Source organism: Mesoplodon bidens (genome assembly GCF_964165515.1).
Source record: "Mesoplodon bidens genome assembly, chromosome: 10".
NCBI lineage: Eukaryota > Metazoa > Chordata > Mammalia > Artiodactyla > Ziphiidae > Mesoplodon > Mesoplodon bidens.
The window spans coordinates 25,690,188-25,706,665 of NC_138172.1; the positions used below are offsets into that span (position 1 = coordinate 25,690,188).

A 16,478-nucleotide genomic window follows, 5' to 3' on the forward strand; every position below is an offset into this window, starting at 1 on the left:
GAAATAGGAATCACGCAGACACACTCAACTGTGCCCACTCTGCTGGGACTGTCCTCCTAGACCATCTATTAACCCTGATGTATAAGCATCTGCTACAACTCAGGCAGTCCTGGTCCACACCCCATCCACTCCGGTGCTTCCTCTGAGCCCTAGCATCATCTAGCCCCATCAAGAAGCTTCCTTCTAGCCAGCTTCTGTGTGCATCCCTGACCTAAGCCCTCCCCTTCCTATTCCTTCTTGGTTCCTCATGGCATCCTTACCAATTCCGTGTGGTCCTCCCATCTCCATTTGGATGTCCAGGTTCTCAGCAGCCTCGGCAATGCTGGGGATCTCATTCTTTCTAGGTCTTCACCCCTTCTCATCCAGGCAGACACACTGGGGTTGTTTTCTGGCTTCTTGGTGACTGAGAGACCCAGCCCCTCAGTATAAGTTAAAGAACCGATGCAGGACAACCCTAATGCCAGGGACAGCACACCAGGAACAGTGAGATACAAATCCACACCACATCCAGAGCTACCACTAGAGAGGGAGCCAGTTCTGTTTCCACCAGATTTTAAACTCTTAGACCTTCGTCTAAAAAGTAAAGACAGCATCTGAACAAAGCTCCACATTAAACATTCCCTTTGACCTCGCAGAAACAAAAGCCCAGGCATTTGAGATACTGACCTTGGTGTTTCTATGTAACAAGAAGAGATTACTTTGTTTGAGAGTGTTGCTCAAAGTTGGGGGGAAATCATTCTCTTAAACAAGTTGGATTGTTTCCCCGGAGGAAAAAGTCAGAGTCCTACTGGCAAACTAGGAGATTCTTTTGGCTGTAAATATAAGGAATTAAATATTCCCCAGAGCAAGAACTCTCAGATATGTAGCCAATAAATAATATGTACTAGGTGACACTCTAAATTTAACTATTATAATCTGTGATGCACATTGATGCAAAAATCACTGCCTGGGAAAGGACTGGAAAAAATCAGATGGAAATTTCCCTCAGAATGGAAGAGCTGAAACCTGTGTTTGATTATCAAGATGATAACTTCTTTATGAGATCATAATAGACCCACTAATAAACCTGTTAGATAGGAAAATTTGCACAAGCAGCTGCTTTTCTTCATTGGTAAGTTAGAAAGCATGAAATGAAAAGTGTTTGCTATCAGATTAGATACTTTGTGAATTCCCTTATCGCTTTTAGATCTTAATTTGAGGCAAATAATATGTGTAGTATTGCATCCTGTTTTCCAAGTCAGTTCCACTGAAGTTCCCAAATAAGAAAACCACACATAGGAATGGGTGGGATGCAACTAATCCAGATATTTAAACGATTTTTAAGGCTTCATATTTCATATCAACTTCATCTATCTTCATTTCATGGGCAATAGATGTTGGTTGCTCCAGTGGTGCCCCTCAGATGGATTATTATCAGTGATGTTGTTGATAACTTAATTTTTTTCATTGTGCCGTTATGTTCCCAACAGACATCTAGCCACTTGGATTGGAGTCATGTGGGAAGAGATATATATACATATTAAGCATTTTGGTTATGCCATTTTGAAAACACCATTTGTCTCCAGTAATAGTACCTACCTCTATGGTTATTGGAATGATTAAATGAGATAATGTATATAAAGTCTTAGAGCAGTGACTGGCACCCAATAAATGGGAGAAAGCTGTGCCTTTTCTAATTCTGCCTCTGTAGATTGCTCCCTACTTTTCGGTTATCTCTTCCAGTGACCACTAAATGGGATTTGTTTCATTTGTGTATTCAACATTTACTGAGCACCTACTAAGTTCCAAGAATTATGCAAAGTGCTGGAGTATAGTGATGAACAAAACTTCCATAATCCCTGCCCTCATGGAATTTACAGATCAATGGGTAGATTACTAAATCAGCATTTCCACCAATTCTCTTTCTCCCCTCCATAATAAGGGACAGCTTGTCTGGACTGTTTATATATTGAAATGATGATCCTTCAAGGTAGACTTGCTTTAAGTTGACCCATGTTCATCTGATTAATAAGACAACTATGTCTGTTTTCTTCACCATAATCAAGCACATTACCACCCATGAATCCATATCCTTTAAGTTCAGCTCACTTCCTACAAAGTAATATATTCTTGACTCCCAATGCAGTTTTTCCCATCTCTATTCTTGTCATCACTGTCTATCCAGTTGCCCATACCAGAAACCCAGGAGACCTTCCTGACTCTGCCCTCTCCCCTCCACCCCACAGCTGATCCATCAGGAATTATCATTTCTACTTCAAAAAATGCGTCTTCAATTCACCAACTTCCTTCACCCCTCCACTCTGCACCCTAATCTATGCCACCATCACCTCTTGCTTGGACAAATGCATTAGCTTCCTGAGCAGTTTTCTTGTTTCCATTTATGCTGTATTTCCACTCATTGCCTAGCCGGTAGTCAAAGTAGAATTTTTGAAAGAAAAATCAGACTGTGTCTTACCCCGACTTAAAACTCCTCAGTGATTTTCCCTCTCGTGGAGAATGAAATATATTATTATGACATATGAGCTCTGCATGGTCTGGCCCCAGGGAATGCCTCAGGGAGCCCTCTTGCAACCACTCCAGCTTGTTTTCTTCAGAGTACTCATCTCAGTTAGCATGTATGTATTTATTTTTGTCATCACTTGATTAATGCTGGCCTCCCTCACTGGTCTGTAAACTCCATGAGGGCTGGAATTATATCAGTTATACTTATCACTGTATTCCCAGCACTTTGCATAACCTTTGAAACTTAGTTGGTGCTCAATAAATGTTTGCTGAATAAACAAATGATCTCACCTCAGATTCTAACTGTGCCTGTATATTTTGGTGGAAGTAACATTTTTAAATATTAAAATAGTCACTGGTAACAGGGATTATCTGTGTGTAAGTCATTAGACAATTGGTTTATAGGTATATTTCTTGGAGGTTCATTCTAAAAGCCTTCTAGAATTATAGCCCAAAGTCTTTATATACATCAAAACACTGTACGTTGAAGGATGGATATTTTTGTTTTGGTGTAGATATCTAAATTCGGCTCTTTCCTTCCATGCTGTATACTGTATTAACAGTGCCAGAATGACTACTCCAAATCATAATACTCACAAGATGAGAGCTCAAACAACGTTTCCATGTCCTAAAGTAAAAAGTTATAGCCAAACATATTAATATACATACTTTAAATTTCTCTAGCAGTTGCTATTGGAATTTTTATAATGGTTTATGTTTACTAGAAAAACGTGTCTAACACACTTATGAATGGGATCACCTTGAGCTTGCTTGGTAATAGTGTTTGGAATTATGTTAGGCTACATGTTTTACATGGTGCTATTTACCTATTAGGCATAAAAGGGTACTTTGGCCATTTAAGTTAACAAAATCACAGAGTTTGCAGGGGAAATTAGAAACATTGAGTAGAAGGAAATGACACTTGAAATCTATTTTTGTTGTGTTTTCACATTTTGCTCTTCATTCTTAAGCTCATTTCCCTCTGACATGTAAGGACATTATATTGGGAAATAATGTGTCTTGAAAACGGGAGCCAGTAAGCTTATGATCCAAGTGGTAATGACTTCTGTAATCGCTAATGAGGCAATGGAAGTTGAATATCTCAGCATACTCATGGGGGCCAGCCTCTTGCCTATTCCACAAGAAGCTGTCATACCAAATTTTTGTCCTGACACCACGAGCCCTTTGATTCCTAAACCTTACTGAGAAACCTACTCTGAAATCAAAGTCAAGTTTCTTAGATGTGGTCAGACAAGGTCACATTAAAACAGTTCAGTGAACCTGCAGATCAAAGTTGAAAGGTAATGCCTCCCTCCCAGACTTGGCACTGACCCACCTGCTAGCTTACCTTTCAGTTTCTAACATGCCTTTTTCACCTCCTTTCCAATGGACTGGGAAAATGAGAGCTGCTCCTCTGAAAAATGGTAGAAGAGTTTCCTTAAATCACTTCACTAGGAAATGGGACACGGCTGAATTTGGAAACACACCTTTATCCAAAAGAGTGAATTATGAGGTAGTTTGTTGAAGAAATGTCTTGATCAGCATTTGCATGAAGTGAGATGTCCGAAAGGAATCCTAACTAATTCATAGTAGGACTTCTGTAAATCAGAATTGCATGGTAATTTCAGGTTCGTGGGCTTCATTTTTGGCCTAAATTACCAGGATTTACCCTCGTTCTTGAGTGACCCAAGATACTAGACAGGATTCCTGCTGTCATGCTGTCCACATTGTTTTCTCCATTGCTGCCTTCCTTCCGTGTTGAGCCTTGAGGTGTTATCCAGAATAGCACTGCAAAAGGGGGGAATGGTGACTCTGGTTAGGCGTGATCGTAACATCTCACGACACAGGTTTTTATCAAATTCCTTGTGATTTAAAAAAAAAGAAAACAACAACCTTGCCATTGCTTTATATTTCAGTGTTCTGTCTCTTGTGGTCGAGGGCATAAACAACGAAATGTTTACTGCATGGCAAAAGATGGAAGTCATTTAGAAAGTGATTACTGTAAACACCTTGCTAAGCCAAATGGGCACAGAAAGTGCCGAGGAGGAAGATGCCCCAAGTGGAAGGCTGGCGCATGGAGTCAGGTGAGCAATGCTTCTCCTCTCATGACTGCTTCCTTACCTTCGGCCACATGGCTGACACCAGTGTGTTGGCTTGTTTCCCTGCGCGGTTTTGATTTCTCAGAGGGGAGCTTGGGGACAGGGAGGGAAACAGCTTTATGTCAGGATACTCGCTAGCTGTGGGACCTTGGGCAAGTGGCTTCAGCCCTTGGCACTTCGGATACCATCTACAATAGGACAGTTGTGGGGATTAATTCCAAGCGGTGGTAGATGTAGATGTCAGCTGTCTAGGACGGAATAGCCCCTCAATCCTTCACTGATGGCATTTTTATTACTATTTACCACTTAAAAAACCACTAGTTCAGATTCTAGTAAGGTTGACTATGTTACCTGACAGGAATTGAGTCTGAATTTACCTTTGAGGTTCTTAAAGAAAAGGCTGTCAATATAAAGTATTAGAGAATACTTCTCTGCCTGTTAGCTTGTATACAATAGAGGTGGGGGACAGATGGGGAAGTTCTCTGTCATTTCCTAGCTCTGCAACCTTGGGTGATTTGTTTGACCTTGCCGAGCTGACTTCATATAGCTCTTATGAGTTTTTAAAGCAGTAATGAATGCCGTGTACTTAGCTCTGGGGTCTTAAATCTAATAAGATCTCAAAAGTAATACTTTTTTTACTTGGATGAGTGCGATGTGTGTATATCCAATGGGGAAGGAGAATAAGTACCCAAGAAACTGACTACAGTTAGACTCTACTGATTCTAAACCTTTGGTAACCTAGTCAGGAACTGGGTGGGAGAGTTTCCCTACTGAGTTCAGGAGGGAACTTTAGAAGCTTCTGTTTACCTATAAACAATTGAGGGGTGAACAAAAGTCACTCATATCTGGCCCTTAAAGTAGATCTTGTCACTCCACACTTGTCCATTTCCTCAGCTTGGTTGAGGTGCTTACTTAAAAGTAATAAGGCCCAATTTCTTTTCACATAGTCCGTATTTAATGTGTTCTTTCTCTCCATTAATTTGATTCAGTAAGGTTTTACTGAATTTGTAGCTCTCCTATGCAGTGGAGATGTATGAAGATACTCCGGAGAATCAATAGAAAACTAGGTTCAAGGTTAGCAGCCTCTAGAATTGATGCTTTCAGAGTCTGGTTCTTGATTCCTGATACCCCAGAGAAGCTTTGCACAGGTGTGTTAGCATGAGGAGGAATTGAGAATCCTCCATTTCAACATGACTAACAGAAAATTCCTCTAGAAACGTGAATTTTTCTTAAATGCCCTGAGCTGCCATCATTGTCCCCCATACCTCACAGTCTTATTCCCTTCACAGAGAAGTAAAACATGGCCTGCATCGTTCCCCAGCAGGGGAGCCTCATCCCTCTCAGTGCTTTTATCACAATGATCATGTTTTGTTTTTATTTTTGTTTTAACAATCAAAGCATCTGTGCCCAGCCAGAGCTAGCTCCTCCTCTGGCTTCCTTAAGGGACCAGATTTCTAGGCAGTACTTCATACTGGTCATCCGTAATGGTTTGTCTTAAGTGACTAGTGTCATCTGTAACTTCCAGCCCTTTTTATTTTTAGAGCTATTCAATGCATGTAAAAGCCTACAGCTAACATTATTTAAGATACCACACTAATTAGCTTGTCCTCTTGCACACTTTCATGCTCTGTTACTTTTCTTTATGTCCCTTGGACATATCTACTATTTGCATCTTGTCCTGAATATTAAGTTGAGAGCATGTAAATGGTACTCATTATAAAGGCCAATTCATTTAATAAAAGGATGATTAAAAGAATCTTTCACTCTTTATTGGTAAACACAGAGTGAGTTTTACTCTAGTATCCTGTGATCTTGATGGGAAGTCTAAAATTGTTCACAAAGCTGGGATGATTAGGTTTGAACCCTTGGGGTTTTTTCAAACATAAGGTAATAGGATTATCGGAATTCCTCCCCAGAAAAGACCGCACCTGTTCAAAAGGATTGCTTAGAAAAGTCTAGTTACCTTTGTGGAAAATGCAAGTAAACACAGTTATGTAATGATCTGTGGCCAACTTTCTAATGCTCTGATTTGATTTATAGAAATGAATTATAAAAACAGGCAAGACAAGATGCTACACGGGTAAAATCCAATTTGTGCAATTTAGAAGCATACCTGAAAATAATCACACCCAGAGTTTGATGGAGAAAGACAGTCTGCATGATTAAAGGTTATTGGTTTACTAATGATCCCATGGTAAACAGAAATATCCCTAAGGCAGTAATATAAAGCAAGAATAAAGATTATTCATTTGCAACAATATTTAGAAAGTTTTATATCTGGTCCTTCTGTTTTCTGCTGGTAGCTATATTCTAGTCATCTCATCTTCAAGGTAGGGAGAATAATTATTGCTATTTCTCATCATGTCAAAATGTGTGACGATAATAAGGCATATAGAATATTGGGATAGGAAACTAGTATGGCCTTGCTAATCTTCTTCGTCTCTCCCTCAGAATTGGTGTTTTGAGGTTTAAAGTGGAATGTTTCACTTTTACATCTTTTGGAAATCTGTAATGTGTCAAGGACATTTTTCCAATAAAAGAATAGCTTTTATTGGAAAGCATCCTCAATAAAGTTTGAAAGCATTTTTTTCAAAAGGTCATGTTCAATTTGTTTAGATGATTTTGATCAAGAGCTGAGGGATGAAATTTTCAGACACAATCAGCATCCATTTCTTGATTCAGCTTGATAAATGTGAAGGCTCTGTAGTCATGATTCAAAAGCATTCCAGGGGCTTCCCTGGTGGCGCAGTGGTTGAGAGTCTGCCTGCCGATGCAGGGGACACGGGTTCGCGCCCCGGTCCGGGAAGATCCCACATGCCGTGGAGCGGCTGGGCCCGTGAGCCATGGCCGCTGAGCCTGCGCGTCCGGAGCCTGCGCGTCCGGAGCCTGTGCTCTGCACCGGGAGAGGCCACAGCAGTGAGAGGCCCGCGTACCGCAAAAAAAAAAAAAAAAAAAAAAAAAAAAAAAAGCATTCCAGAATAAAAGATTTTTAATGTGTCCTGTTCCTATAGAAAGGCTTTTTAAACAAATGAAGATAAGGACTAAACAATAAATCATCAGAGTAGAATGAAAGTAACACTTTATCATCATTTATCAATCATGAATTCATTCAATCCTGAGATGCCTGTTTTTTTCATATTTTAACATTTCTGTGGTCCGGATGGGCCTAACAACCAATGGAAGGCCATGATTTAATTAATTGCTCTTGTTTTCTTTCTGAGTGATACAAAATGTAATACTGTGTCTTGGAATCAGTGGTGTCTTAAATTCAGAGAAATACTTAATTTTTAAAAGCTCTTTGGTGCTCATGCCAAAATGGAAACTGGCAGATTGCATTATGAACCTACCAGCCATTTTTGGTTGGGATTTTTCTTGTAATTACAATGAGAGCGGCTTGGCTGTGGTGTCTGATTCTGGAGTATTCTGCAAGTGTCTAATGGAGAAACATGGCAAATGTGTAGCGTGTGTCCTTTGAGAAGTCAGGGAAACCATATGCACATGGTCAGTGATGAGAACTAGAGTTGCCTTAGTGATTTGTGCTTTCTTGTGACTTTGTATTTGAACTGCAAGCATTGATGTTGAATTGTTTGAATACAGGCTTTTCACCCACACTCTTGCTGATGTACAAAAGGCTGCATAATATTAGCACCATATTTTAAAACTGGAAGCCAAATTTTAATCCACGGTAGATTGCCTAGGATAGAATTTACTTGGACTATTTTCTGTTTTTGTTTTTGCTTGAGTTAGAGTGATTATCTCTGTTCTTTGCTTTATTTATTTGTGGAGTATCTACTTAAAAGGTTTACTAGGAAGTATGAAAGATATTTTATGCAAGATGCTTAGCATAGAACTAAGGTCTCAAATGGCAGTGATTTTGTATCTCTTGGGACGTTTGGCAGTGTCTAGAGACAGTTTTGGTTATCTCACTTCGGCAGAGGCGGGGAAATGCAACTGACATGTAGTAGGGTAGAGTCCAGGAATGCTCCTAAACTTTCTACAATGCACAGGACACCCCCAACAAAAATGAATTATTAGGTTGAGAAACCCTAGAATAGAGCCTCGGCTAGTAAATGCTTACTAAGTTTGCTATTGTTGTTACCAGTTACTATTTATTAAAGTTGGTTCATATAGTTATTTTTCAAACTAATCCCTCCTTTTAAATAATGTCACTGCCATGGTTGCAGTAGTTGTACTGGAAAAAAGTATGTAAAATTCTTTCCAGGTTTTTAAGTGTATACTGCAATTCCCTAAACGTCAGAAGTTCCGTAGAGATTCTTTTTCTCTATGGAAATAAGCATTGTTTACCCTTTAAATCGGTGAGTTCTGCATACTAGCATTGCACAGTAGGGAGTACAGAGAGGTGAAACACAGCTCCCAGCTCAGTAGTTTGGAACTAAAAACATCTACTTTCAAACCGGCACAAATAGACTGCCATGCAGAAATGATGGATGGGACAGAGGAGGGGGGCATGTTAATAGACACCGCTCAACCTCTTTCTTCTGCAGAATAACTAAAAGTTGGACTAAATAAAACAAGAAGAATTAAGCACGCACACGTGCACACACCACCACCATCAGCACCTCCAGGGTCATGCAGAGGTCTTTTTGATGCTGTTTTATTCATGGGGCTTCCGCACAAATCTCTCAGAATTCACCAAGCAAGGCTGGCTGTCTCTGTAGGCAAAATGTTGCCTCCCCTGAGACAGCACAGGAAGAAAAGTGAAACACGGAGAACTAACTCTGATGCAGTATACTTCATTTTGAACAAAGATTACCATGGATGCAGTATTCACAGAGGCAGGGCTTACACCTTACTGTGCATATAAGTCCTGTCGAAACTTTTGAATGTGTTAATTCAAGGCTAGCTTTGCCACTATGAAAATCGGAAGCCACAGCAACATTGTATCACTGAAACTTCCTTTATCTTTTGAAAAAATGTTGAACATTGTAGAGATAATTTTAAAAATATTGGTTGCTTATAGCTCTTAATACTTTACCTTTGCTGAACCGTAAGTAATAATTTACTCAGTAACAAACAATAGCATCAAAAAGAAGTTTCATTTACTTAGAGCCTGAATAGTATATACCCTCAAGCCTTTAACGTTTTTTCCTTTCTCTTTAACTTATTAAAGCGTCATGAGATTTTGCATATGTATTAGCTCTATGCCAAACTCAAATTTGTTTACTTAATTGTTCTTATTTTTTCCTTGTGTTTCCATTTGGATACCTTGTTCTGGAAGGGTACTGTTTTATTTTTTAAAGACCCCAAATTCAAATAGCCAAAAGGTATTTTGGTTGTTGTTTGTTGTCAGTGGTTGCTGATGATTTCTGTCATTCATGTGCTAACTCTCCGATATTGCAGTTCATCCATTTCCTGTGTAATCAATGGGAAATATAATATACATGTAGCTCCCATAAGTATTAAATGGCCATCCTCTGTACACAAGGCAATCAGGCACCCTCTCATTCCACCAAGAACATAATGACGTTAAAAGTCTGGTTCCTTGTGGGTCACAAACTCATTCAATCCAATTAATACAATTAAACCCAAACAATAGTAGCTATGTTGCTCCAAAATATTTCCTTCTCTTCAGCTAGCTTTGATGTGAACATTTAAGTTCCTGCCTGGCATAGACTCATCTGAAATGATATTATTTCCCAAGATGCCTTCTAAACACTACCACCTATTTTCTTAGAATCTGAAACGGAAATAATATTATTAAGCAGCAGAATTCATTAGCGTGTGCTTCTTGTTAGTAGATTCCCATTAGCCTCAGAGAACATGACTCCTGCTGCAGGTTAATTGGACAAGAATTTTTGTCTAATTTAAAAGTGTGATTCTATTCTTTACGAAGATGTCCTCTTAGGAGTATGGCTTTAGTGTATGTTAAGCTTGTTTTCTCAATTAGACAAATGAATGGCAGCTGAGCTATCACAAAAACTTGGAAACAATTTTTAATAGCTAAGTGAAATAATAGGCTGTTCTTTCCAGTCAGATGTTGCCTTTAGTTTCTGAATGTCAAAAGCTTAATAAAGACAGTAATTCTTGGCCTGACCATAAGTGAGATTATGAAACCCAGCAATGAGGAATCCATTAAAAAAATTAATTTAGAGGAAAGTTAATTACAGATTAATAGGGTGTTGTGCAGCTTGGTCAACAAAATGTTTCAGCCTGATTAACAGTATTTTTCACGGACTGAAAACACAACACCCGAGGAAATTTTTTTTTTTTGGTCAGCTTTTATTTTTTGTATATTCATCCGAGGTTGTAAATAGATACAAATACTTTAATGAATTCCATAGTTTAAGGGAAAAAAAATTTCCCTATCTCCAGGAATAGGAGCAAGAAGAAGAAGAGACTGAAGAAAATAATTCTATATATAAAGGCCCTAAAAGCTTCAGTGATTCACTCTCCTTGAGTTATATTTTCCATCGGCCAAGAAATTCTCTTGTACAGAACTATATCTCCAATTTTCAACACCCTTCAACCTTCCAGGATAGAAATCATTTGGGATTTTCATTTCACATGGCAGCACTACTTCTAGGTTGTACTGAATGTCTCAGAATGATCTCTCCTAGCCTATTCCACTGTCCAAGAGTTCTGTTAACCTGAAAGATTTCCCCCTAACTTGAGTCTCTTCCTCACTCAACCGCCTTTGATAGGCAGTGAGTTTGCAGATTTAAGACATTCTCTTGGGTCCCTCTCACTGGAAATTAGAAAGCCTTGTGATAGCTGTGAGGGTCATTGGATTAGGAATGCTGTCCCCAGATCTGTGACCCTCTCCACCCCAATGATCACTCCCTCCCCCAAATGACCCGAAGCTCCCACTTACGCACTCTTGTCCTTTTAGTGCTCTGTGTCCTGTGGCCAAGGCGTGCGGCGGAGAAATGTGGGCTGTCAGCTGGGAACACACAAAATAGCCGGAGAGACCGAGTGCAACCCATACACTAGACCGGAGTCAGAGCGCGCCTGCCAAGCCCCGCTGTGTCCACTCTACGCTTGGAGGGCAGACGAATGGCAAGAAGTAAGTAGAGCCAGGAAGTGGGCACCTGCCAGTGTTTCGCTCAACCCCTTTGCTATCATCACATCCGTTCCCCCGTGAAGCCCTCCAGCATGGTGACAAGGCTGGCTCTTTCCCAAAAGGTTTGCTTGTCAGACGGCCAACAGTTCACTCCAGCGATGGTGGGAGAGCTCCTCCTTTTTCTGCTGTTCCGACGTCTGTGTTCTTGAGTGTTCCAAATCTGGCTGCCTCCAGAAAAAGTTGAACAGGCCTTGGGCCAAATGCATAAAGATAACTTTCCCAGAAGGAGGGGGAGATGGAAGAAATATTTTAAATATGTATATTCAGACGTGGTCATTCTGGATGAGTTCAGACAGCCACTAGGGGCAGACTCTAGGTAGGACCTACTCTGGGTTTTTTCCTCCTTCCACAGCTTTGGCCATCAGCTAGAAGACAGGCACTCATTTGAAACCCTGATTAATTAGCGAAGGATTTCCAGCATTTGAAAAACTGAGGGCAGCTGAAGACAGGCACTCATTTGAAACCCTGATTAATTAGCGAAGGATTTCCAGCATTTGAAAAACTGAGGGCAGCTGAAGAACTGCTCCATTGATGCAGAAATAGACTTGTTTTTCTCCTGCCCCAAGTTAATGTCTAGTTAAAGAAAACACAAAGTGCCCCTGGGGAATGGCCTGGCCAGCAAGGATAGGACATTAGTAGGAGGGGACCTCTGTTTCCAGTACAGAAGATTGATTTGTAGAAAAGGGGGGAAAGGATATTAAAAAGCAAAACCGTATCTACTGACATTGGAATGAAACAGAAAGTACAAGCTGTAAAAGGTTCAGAGATAGGCATAGTAAGACAGGAATTTCCCACCGGGAACGGTTTTCAGGACAGGCGAGACAGTCCCTGGCACTGTGCTAAGTGCTTTACGTTCATCACCTCACTTAATCTTTTTAACCACTAAGTGGTTTAAAAAGACAAAGTGGGTATTACTATTATCCCATTTTGCAATCAAGGAAACTGAGGTTTGGAGGGCCAATGTCATTTGTCCAAATGTTATACACCTAGCAAGTGGAAGAAGCAAGGCTTGATCCTAAGTTAATTCTCTTAAACCATTATGAGATACTGCAGCTGCTTTCTTTTTCCTTTATTTAATGCAAATGCTAATGGCATTGCCACTTTTCCCCGTTTTTATTGAGATATAATTGACATATAATGTTATATTAACTTTAAGTGAAAACCTGGTGATGTGACATGTGTATATATTACAAAATGATTACTACAGTAAGTATACTTAGTATTAACAGCTATGTCACAGTTACCTTTGATCACCTCACAGAGTTACAATTTTTTTTCTTGTGATGAGAACTTTTAAGATCTACTCTCTTCGCAACTTCCAAGTTTAATGTACAGTATTTTTTTTTTTTTTTTTTTTTTTTTGCGGTACGCGGGCCTCTCACCAATGCGGCCCCTCCCGCTGCAGAACACAGGCTTCGGACGCGCAGGCCCAGCGGCCATGGCTCACGGGCCCAGCCGCTCCACGGCATGTGGGATCCTCCCGGACCGGGGCACGAACCCGCGTCCCCTGCATCGGCAGGCGGACTCTCAACCACTGCACCACCAGGGAAGCCCTAATGTACAGTATTGTTAACTGTAGTCACCATGCTGTATATTACATCCCTAGGATTTATTTCTCTTACTACTGGAAGTTTGTACCTTTTGACCACCTTTACCTGTTCACCTACTCTATGCCCTCCCCCCACCTCTGGCAGCCAGCAATCTGTTCTGAGTTTGTTTTGTTTTGTTTTGTCAGATTATTCCACATACAAATGAGACCGTACAGTATTTGTCTATTTACGTCACTTAGCGTAATACCCTCAGGGTTCATCCGTGTTGTCACAGATGACAGGATTTCCTTCTTTTTATGGCTGAATTATATTCATATATATTTTTTCTTTCTATCACATTTTCTTTATCCATTCATCCATCATTGGACACTTAGGATGTTTCTGTATCATGGCTATTGTAATTAATGCTGCGTGAACATGGGGGTGAGTATATCTTTTCGAGTCAGTGATTTTATTTCCTTCAGGTAAACACCCAGAAGTGGAATTGCTAGATCGTATGGTAGTTCTATTTTTAAGTTTTTGGAGGAGCCTCCAGACTGTTTTCCAGAGTGGCTGCACCAACTTATATCCCCACCAACAGTACATAAGTGTTCCCTTTTCTTCACATCCTTGCTAACATTCGTTGTTTCTTGTCTTTTTGGTAATAGTCATTCCAACAGGTGTGAGGTGATATCTCATTGTGGTTTTGATTTACATTCCCCTGATGATTAGTGATCTTGAGCACCTTTTCATATATCTGTTGGCCATTTGTATGGTTTTTTTTTTTCAGAAATGGCTATTCAGGTCCTTTGCCCATTTTTAGTTTGATGTAGTCCAACTTGTTTATTTTTGATTTTGCTGCCTTTGATTTTGGTGTCAGATCCAAAAAATCATTGCCAAGACTGATGTCAAGGAGCTTGCCCCTATGTATAGGACATTTATGGTCAGGTCTTACATTCAGGTCTTTAATCCATTTTGAGTTAATTTGGGGTATGGTGTAGGATTGGGGTCCAGTTTCATTCTTTTGCATGTGGTGCTTTGGGTAGTATGGACATTGATTGATTTGCGTATACTGAAGAATCCTTGCATTCTTGGGGTAAACCCCACTTGATCATGGTGTATGATCCTTTTAATGTGCTCTTGGATTCTGTTTGCTAGAATTTTGTTGAGGATTTTTGCATCTCTGTTCATCAGTGATATTGGCCTGTAGTTTTCTTTCTTTGTGACATCTTTGGTTTTGGAATCAGGGTGACGCTGGCCTCGTAGAATGAGTTTGGGAGTTTTCCTCCCTCTGCTATATTTTGGGAGAGTTTGAGAAGAATAGGTATTAGCTCTTCTCTAAATGTTTGATAGAATTCGCCTGTGAAGCCATCTGGTCCTGGGCTTTTGTTGGAAGATTTTTAATCACAGTCTCAATTTCAGTGCTTCTGTTTGGTCTGCTTATATTTTCTATTTCTTCCTGGTTCAGTCTTGGAAGGTTGTGCTTTTCTAATAATTTGTCCATTTCTTCGTGGTTGTCCATTTTATTGGCATATAGTTACTTGTAGTAACCTCTCATGATCCCTTGTATTTCTGCAGTGTCAGTTGTTACTTCTCCTTTTTCATTTCTAATTCTATTGATTTGAGTCTTCTCCCGTTTTTTCTTGGTGAGTCTGGCTGATGGTTTATCAATTTTGTTTATCTTCTCAAAGAACCATCTTTAGTTTTATTGATCTTTGCTATTGCTTCCTTCATTTCTTTTTCATTTATTTCTGATCTGACATTTATGAATTCTTTCCTTCTGCTAACTTTGGGGTGTTTTTGTTCTTCTTTCTCTAATTGCTTTAGGTGTAGGGTTAGGTTGTTTATTTGAGATGTTTCTTGTTTCCTGAGGTAGGAATGTGTTGCTCTAAACTTCCCTCTTAGAATTGCTTTTGCTGCATCCCATACGTTTTAGGTTGTCGTGTTTTCCTTGTTATTTGTTTCTAGGTATTTTTTGATTTCCTCTTTGATTTCTTCAGTGATCTCTTGGTTATTAACTAGTGTATTGTTTAGCCTCCATGCGTTTATATTTTTTACAGATTTTTTCTTGTAATTGATATCTAGTCTCATAGCATTGTGGTCGGAAAAGATACTTGATACAATTTCAATTTTCTTAAGATATGATGTGTCCTGGAGAATTTTCCATGAGCACTTGAGAAGAAAGTGTATTCTGTTGTTTTTGGATGGGATGTCCTATAAATATCAGTGAAGTGCATCTTGTTTAATGTATCATTTAAAGCTCGTGTTTCCTTATTTATTTTCATTTTGGATGCTCTGTCCATTGGTGAAAGTGGGGTGTTAAAGTCCCCTACTATGATTGTGTTACTGTCGATTCCCCCTTATGGCTATTAGCCTTTGCCTTATGTATTGAGGTGCTCCTATGTTGGGTCCATAAATATTTACAGTTATTATATCTTCTTCTTGGGTTGATCCCTTGATCATTATGTAGTGTCCTTCTTTGTCTCTTCTAATAGTCTTTATTTTAAAGTCTATTTTGTCTGATATGAGAATTGCTACTCCAGCTTTCCTGTGATTTCCACTTGCAATGAATATCTTTTTCCATCCCCTCACTTTCAGTCTGTATGTGTCCCTAGGTCTGAAGTGGGTCTCTTGTAGACAGCATATATACGGGTCTTGTTTTTGTATCCATTTAGGCAGTCTGTGTCTTTTAGTGGGAGCGTTTAATCCATTTTCATTTAAGGTAGTCATCAATATGTATGTTCCTATTACCATTTTCTTAATTGCTTTGAGTTTGTTGTTGTAGGTCTTTTCCTTCTCTTGTGCTTCCTGTCTAGAAAAGTTCCTTTAGCATTTGTTGTAAAGCTGGTTTTGCGGTGCTGAATTCTCTTAGCTTTTGCTTGTCTGTAAAGGTTTTAATTTCTGTGTTGAATCTGAATGAGATCCTTGCTGGGTAGAGTAATCTTGGTTGTCGGTTTTTCCCTTTCATCCCTTTAAATATGTCCTGCCAGGGCTTCCCTGGTGGCGCAGTGGTTGAGAGTCCGCCTGCCGATGCAGGGGACACGGGTTCGTGCCCCGGTCTGGGAAGATCCCACATGCTGCAGAGCAGCTAGGCCCGTGAGCCATGGCCGCTGAGCCTGTGCGTCCGGAGCCTGTGCTCCGCAAGGGGAGAGGCCACAACAGTGAGAGGCCCGCCTACCGCAAAAAAAAAAAAAAAAAAAAAAAAATGTCCTGCCACTCCCTTCTGGCTTGCAGAGTTTCTGCTGAAAGATAAACTGTTAACCTTAT

General features: G+C 39.9%; 1 protein-coding gene across 3 annotated transcripts in view; it reads left to right on the forward strand.

Annotated features, from left to right (window-relative positions):
• Positions 1-16,478, forward strand: part of ADAMTS9 (ADAM metallopeptidase with thrombospondin type 1 motif 9) — a 172,246-nt gene that overhangs the window by 114,074 nt on the left and 41,694 nt on the right. For all 3 annotated transcript variants that reach the window (XM_081246304.1, XM_081246305.1, XM_081246306.1), the window contains 2 exons: positions 4,419-4,586; positions 11,452-11,625. In XM_081246304.1, coding sequence (XP_081102430.1) covers positions 4,419-4,586; positions 11,452-11,625 — 342 coding nt within the window. The remainder of the gene's footprint in view (positions 1-4,418; positions 4,587-11,451; positions 11,626-16,478) is intronic.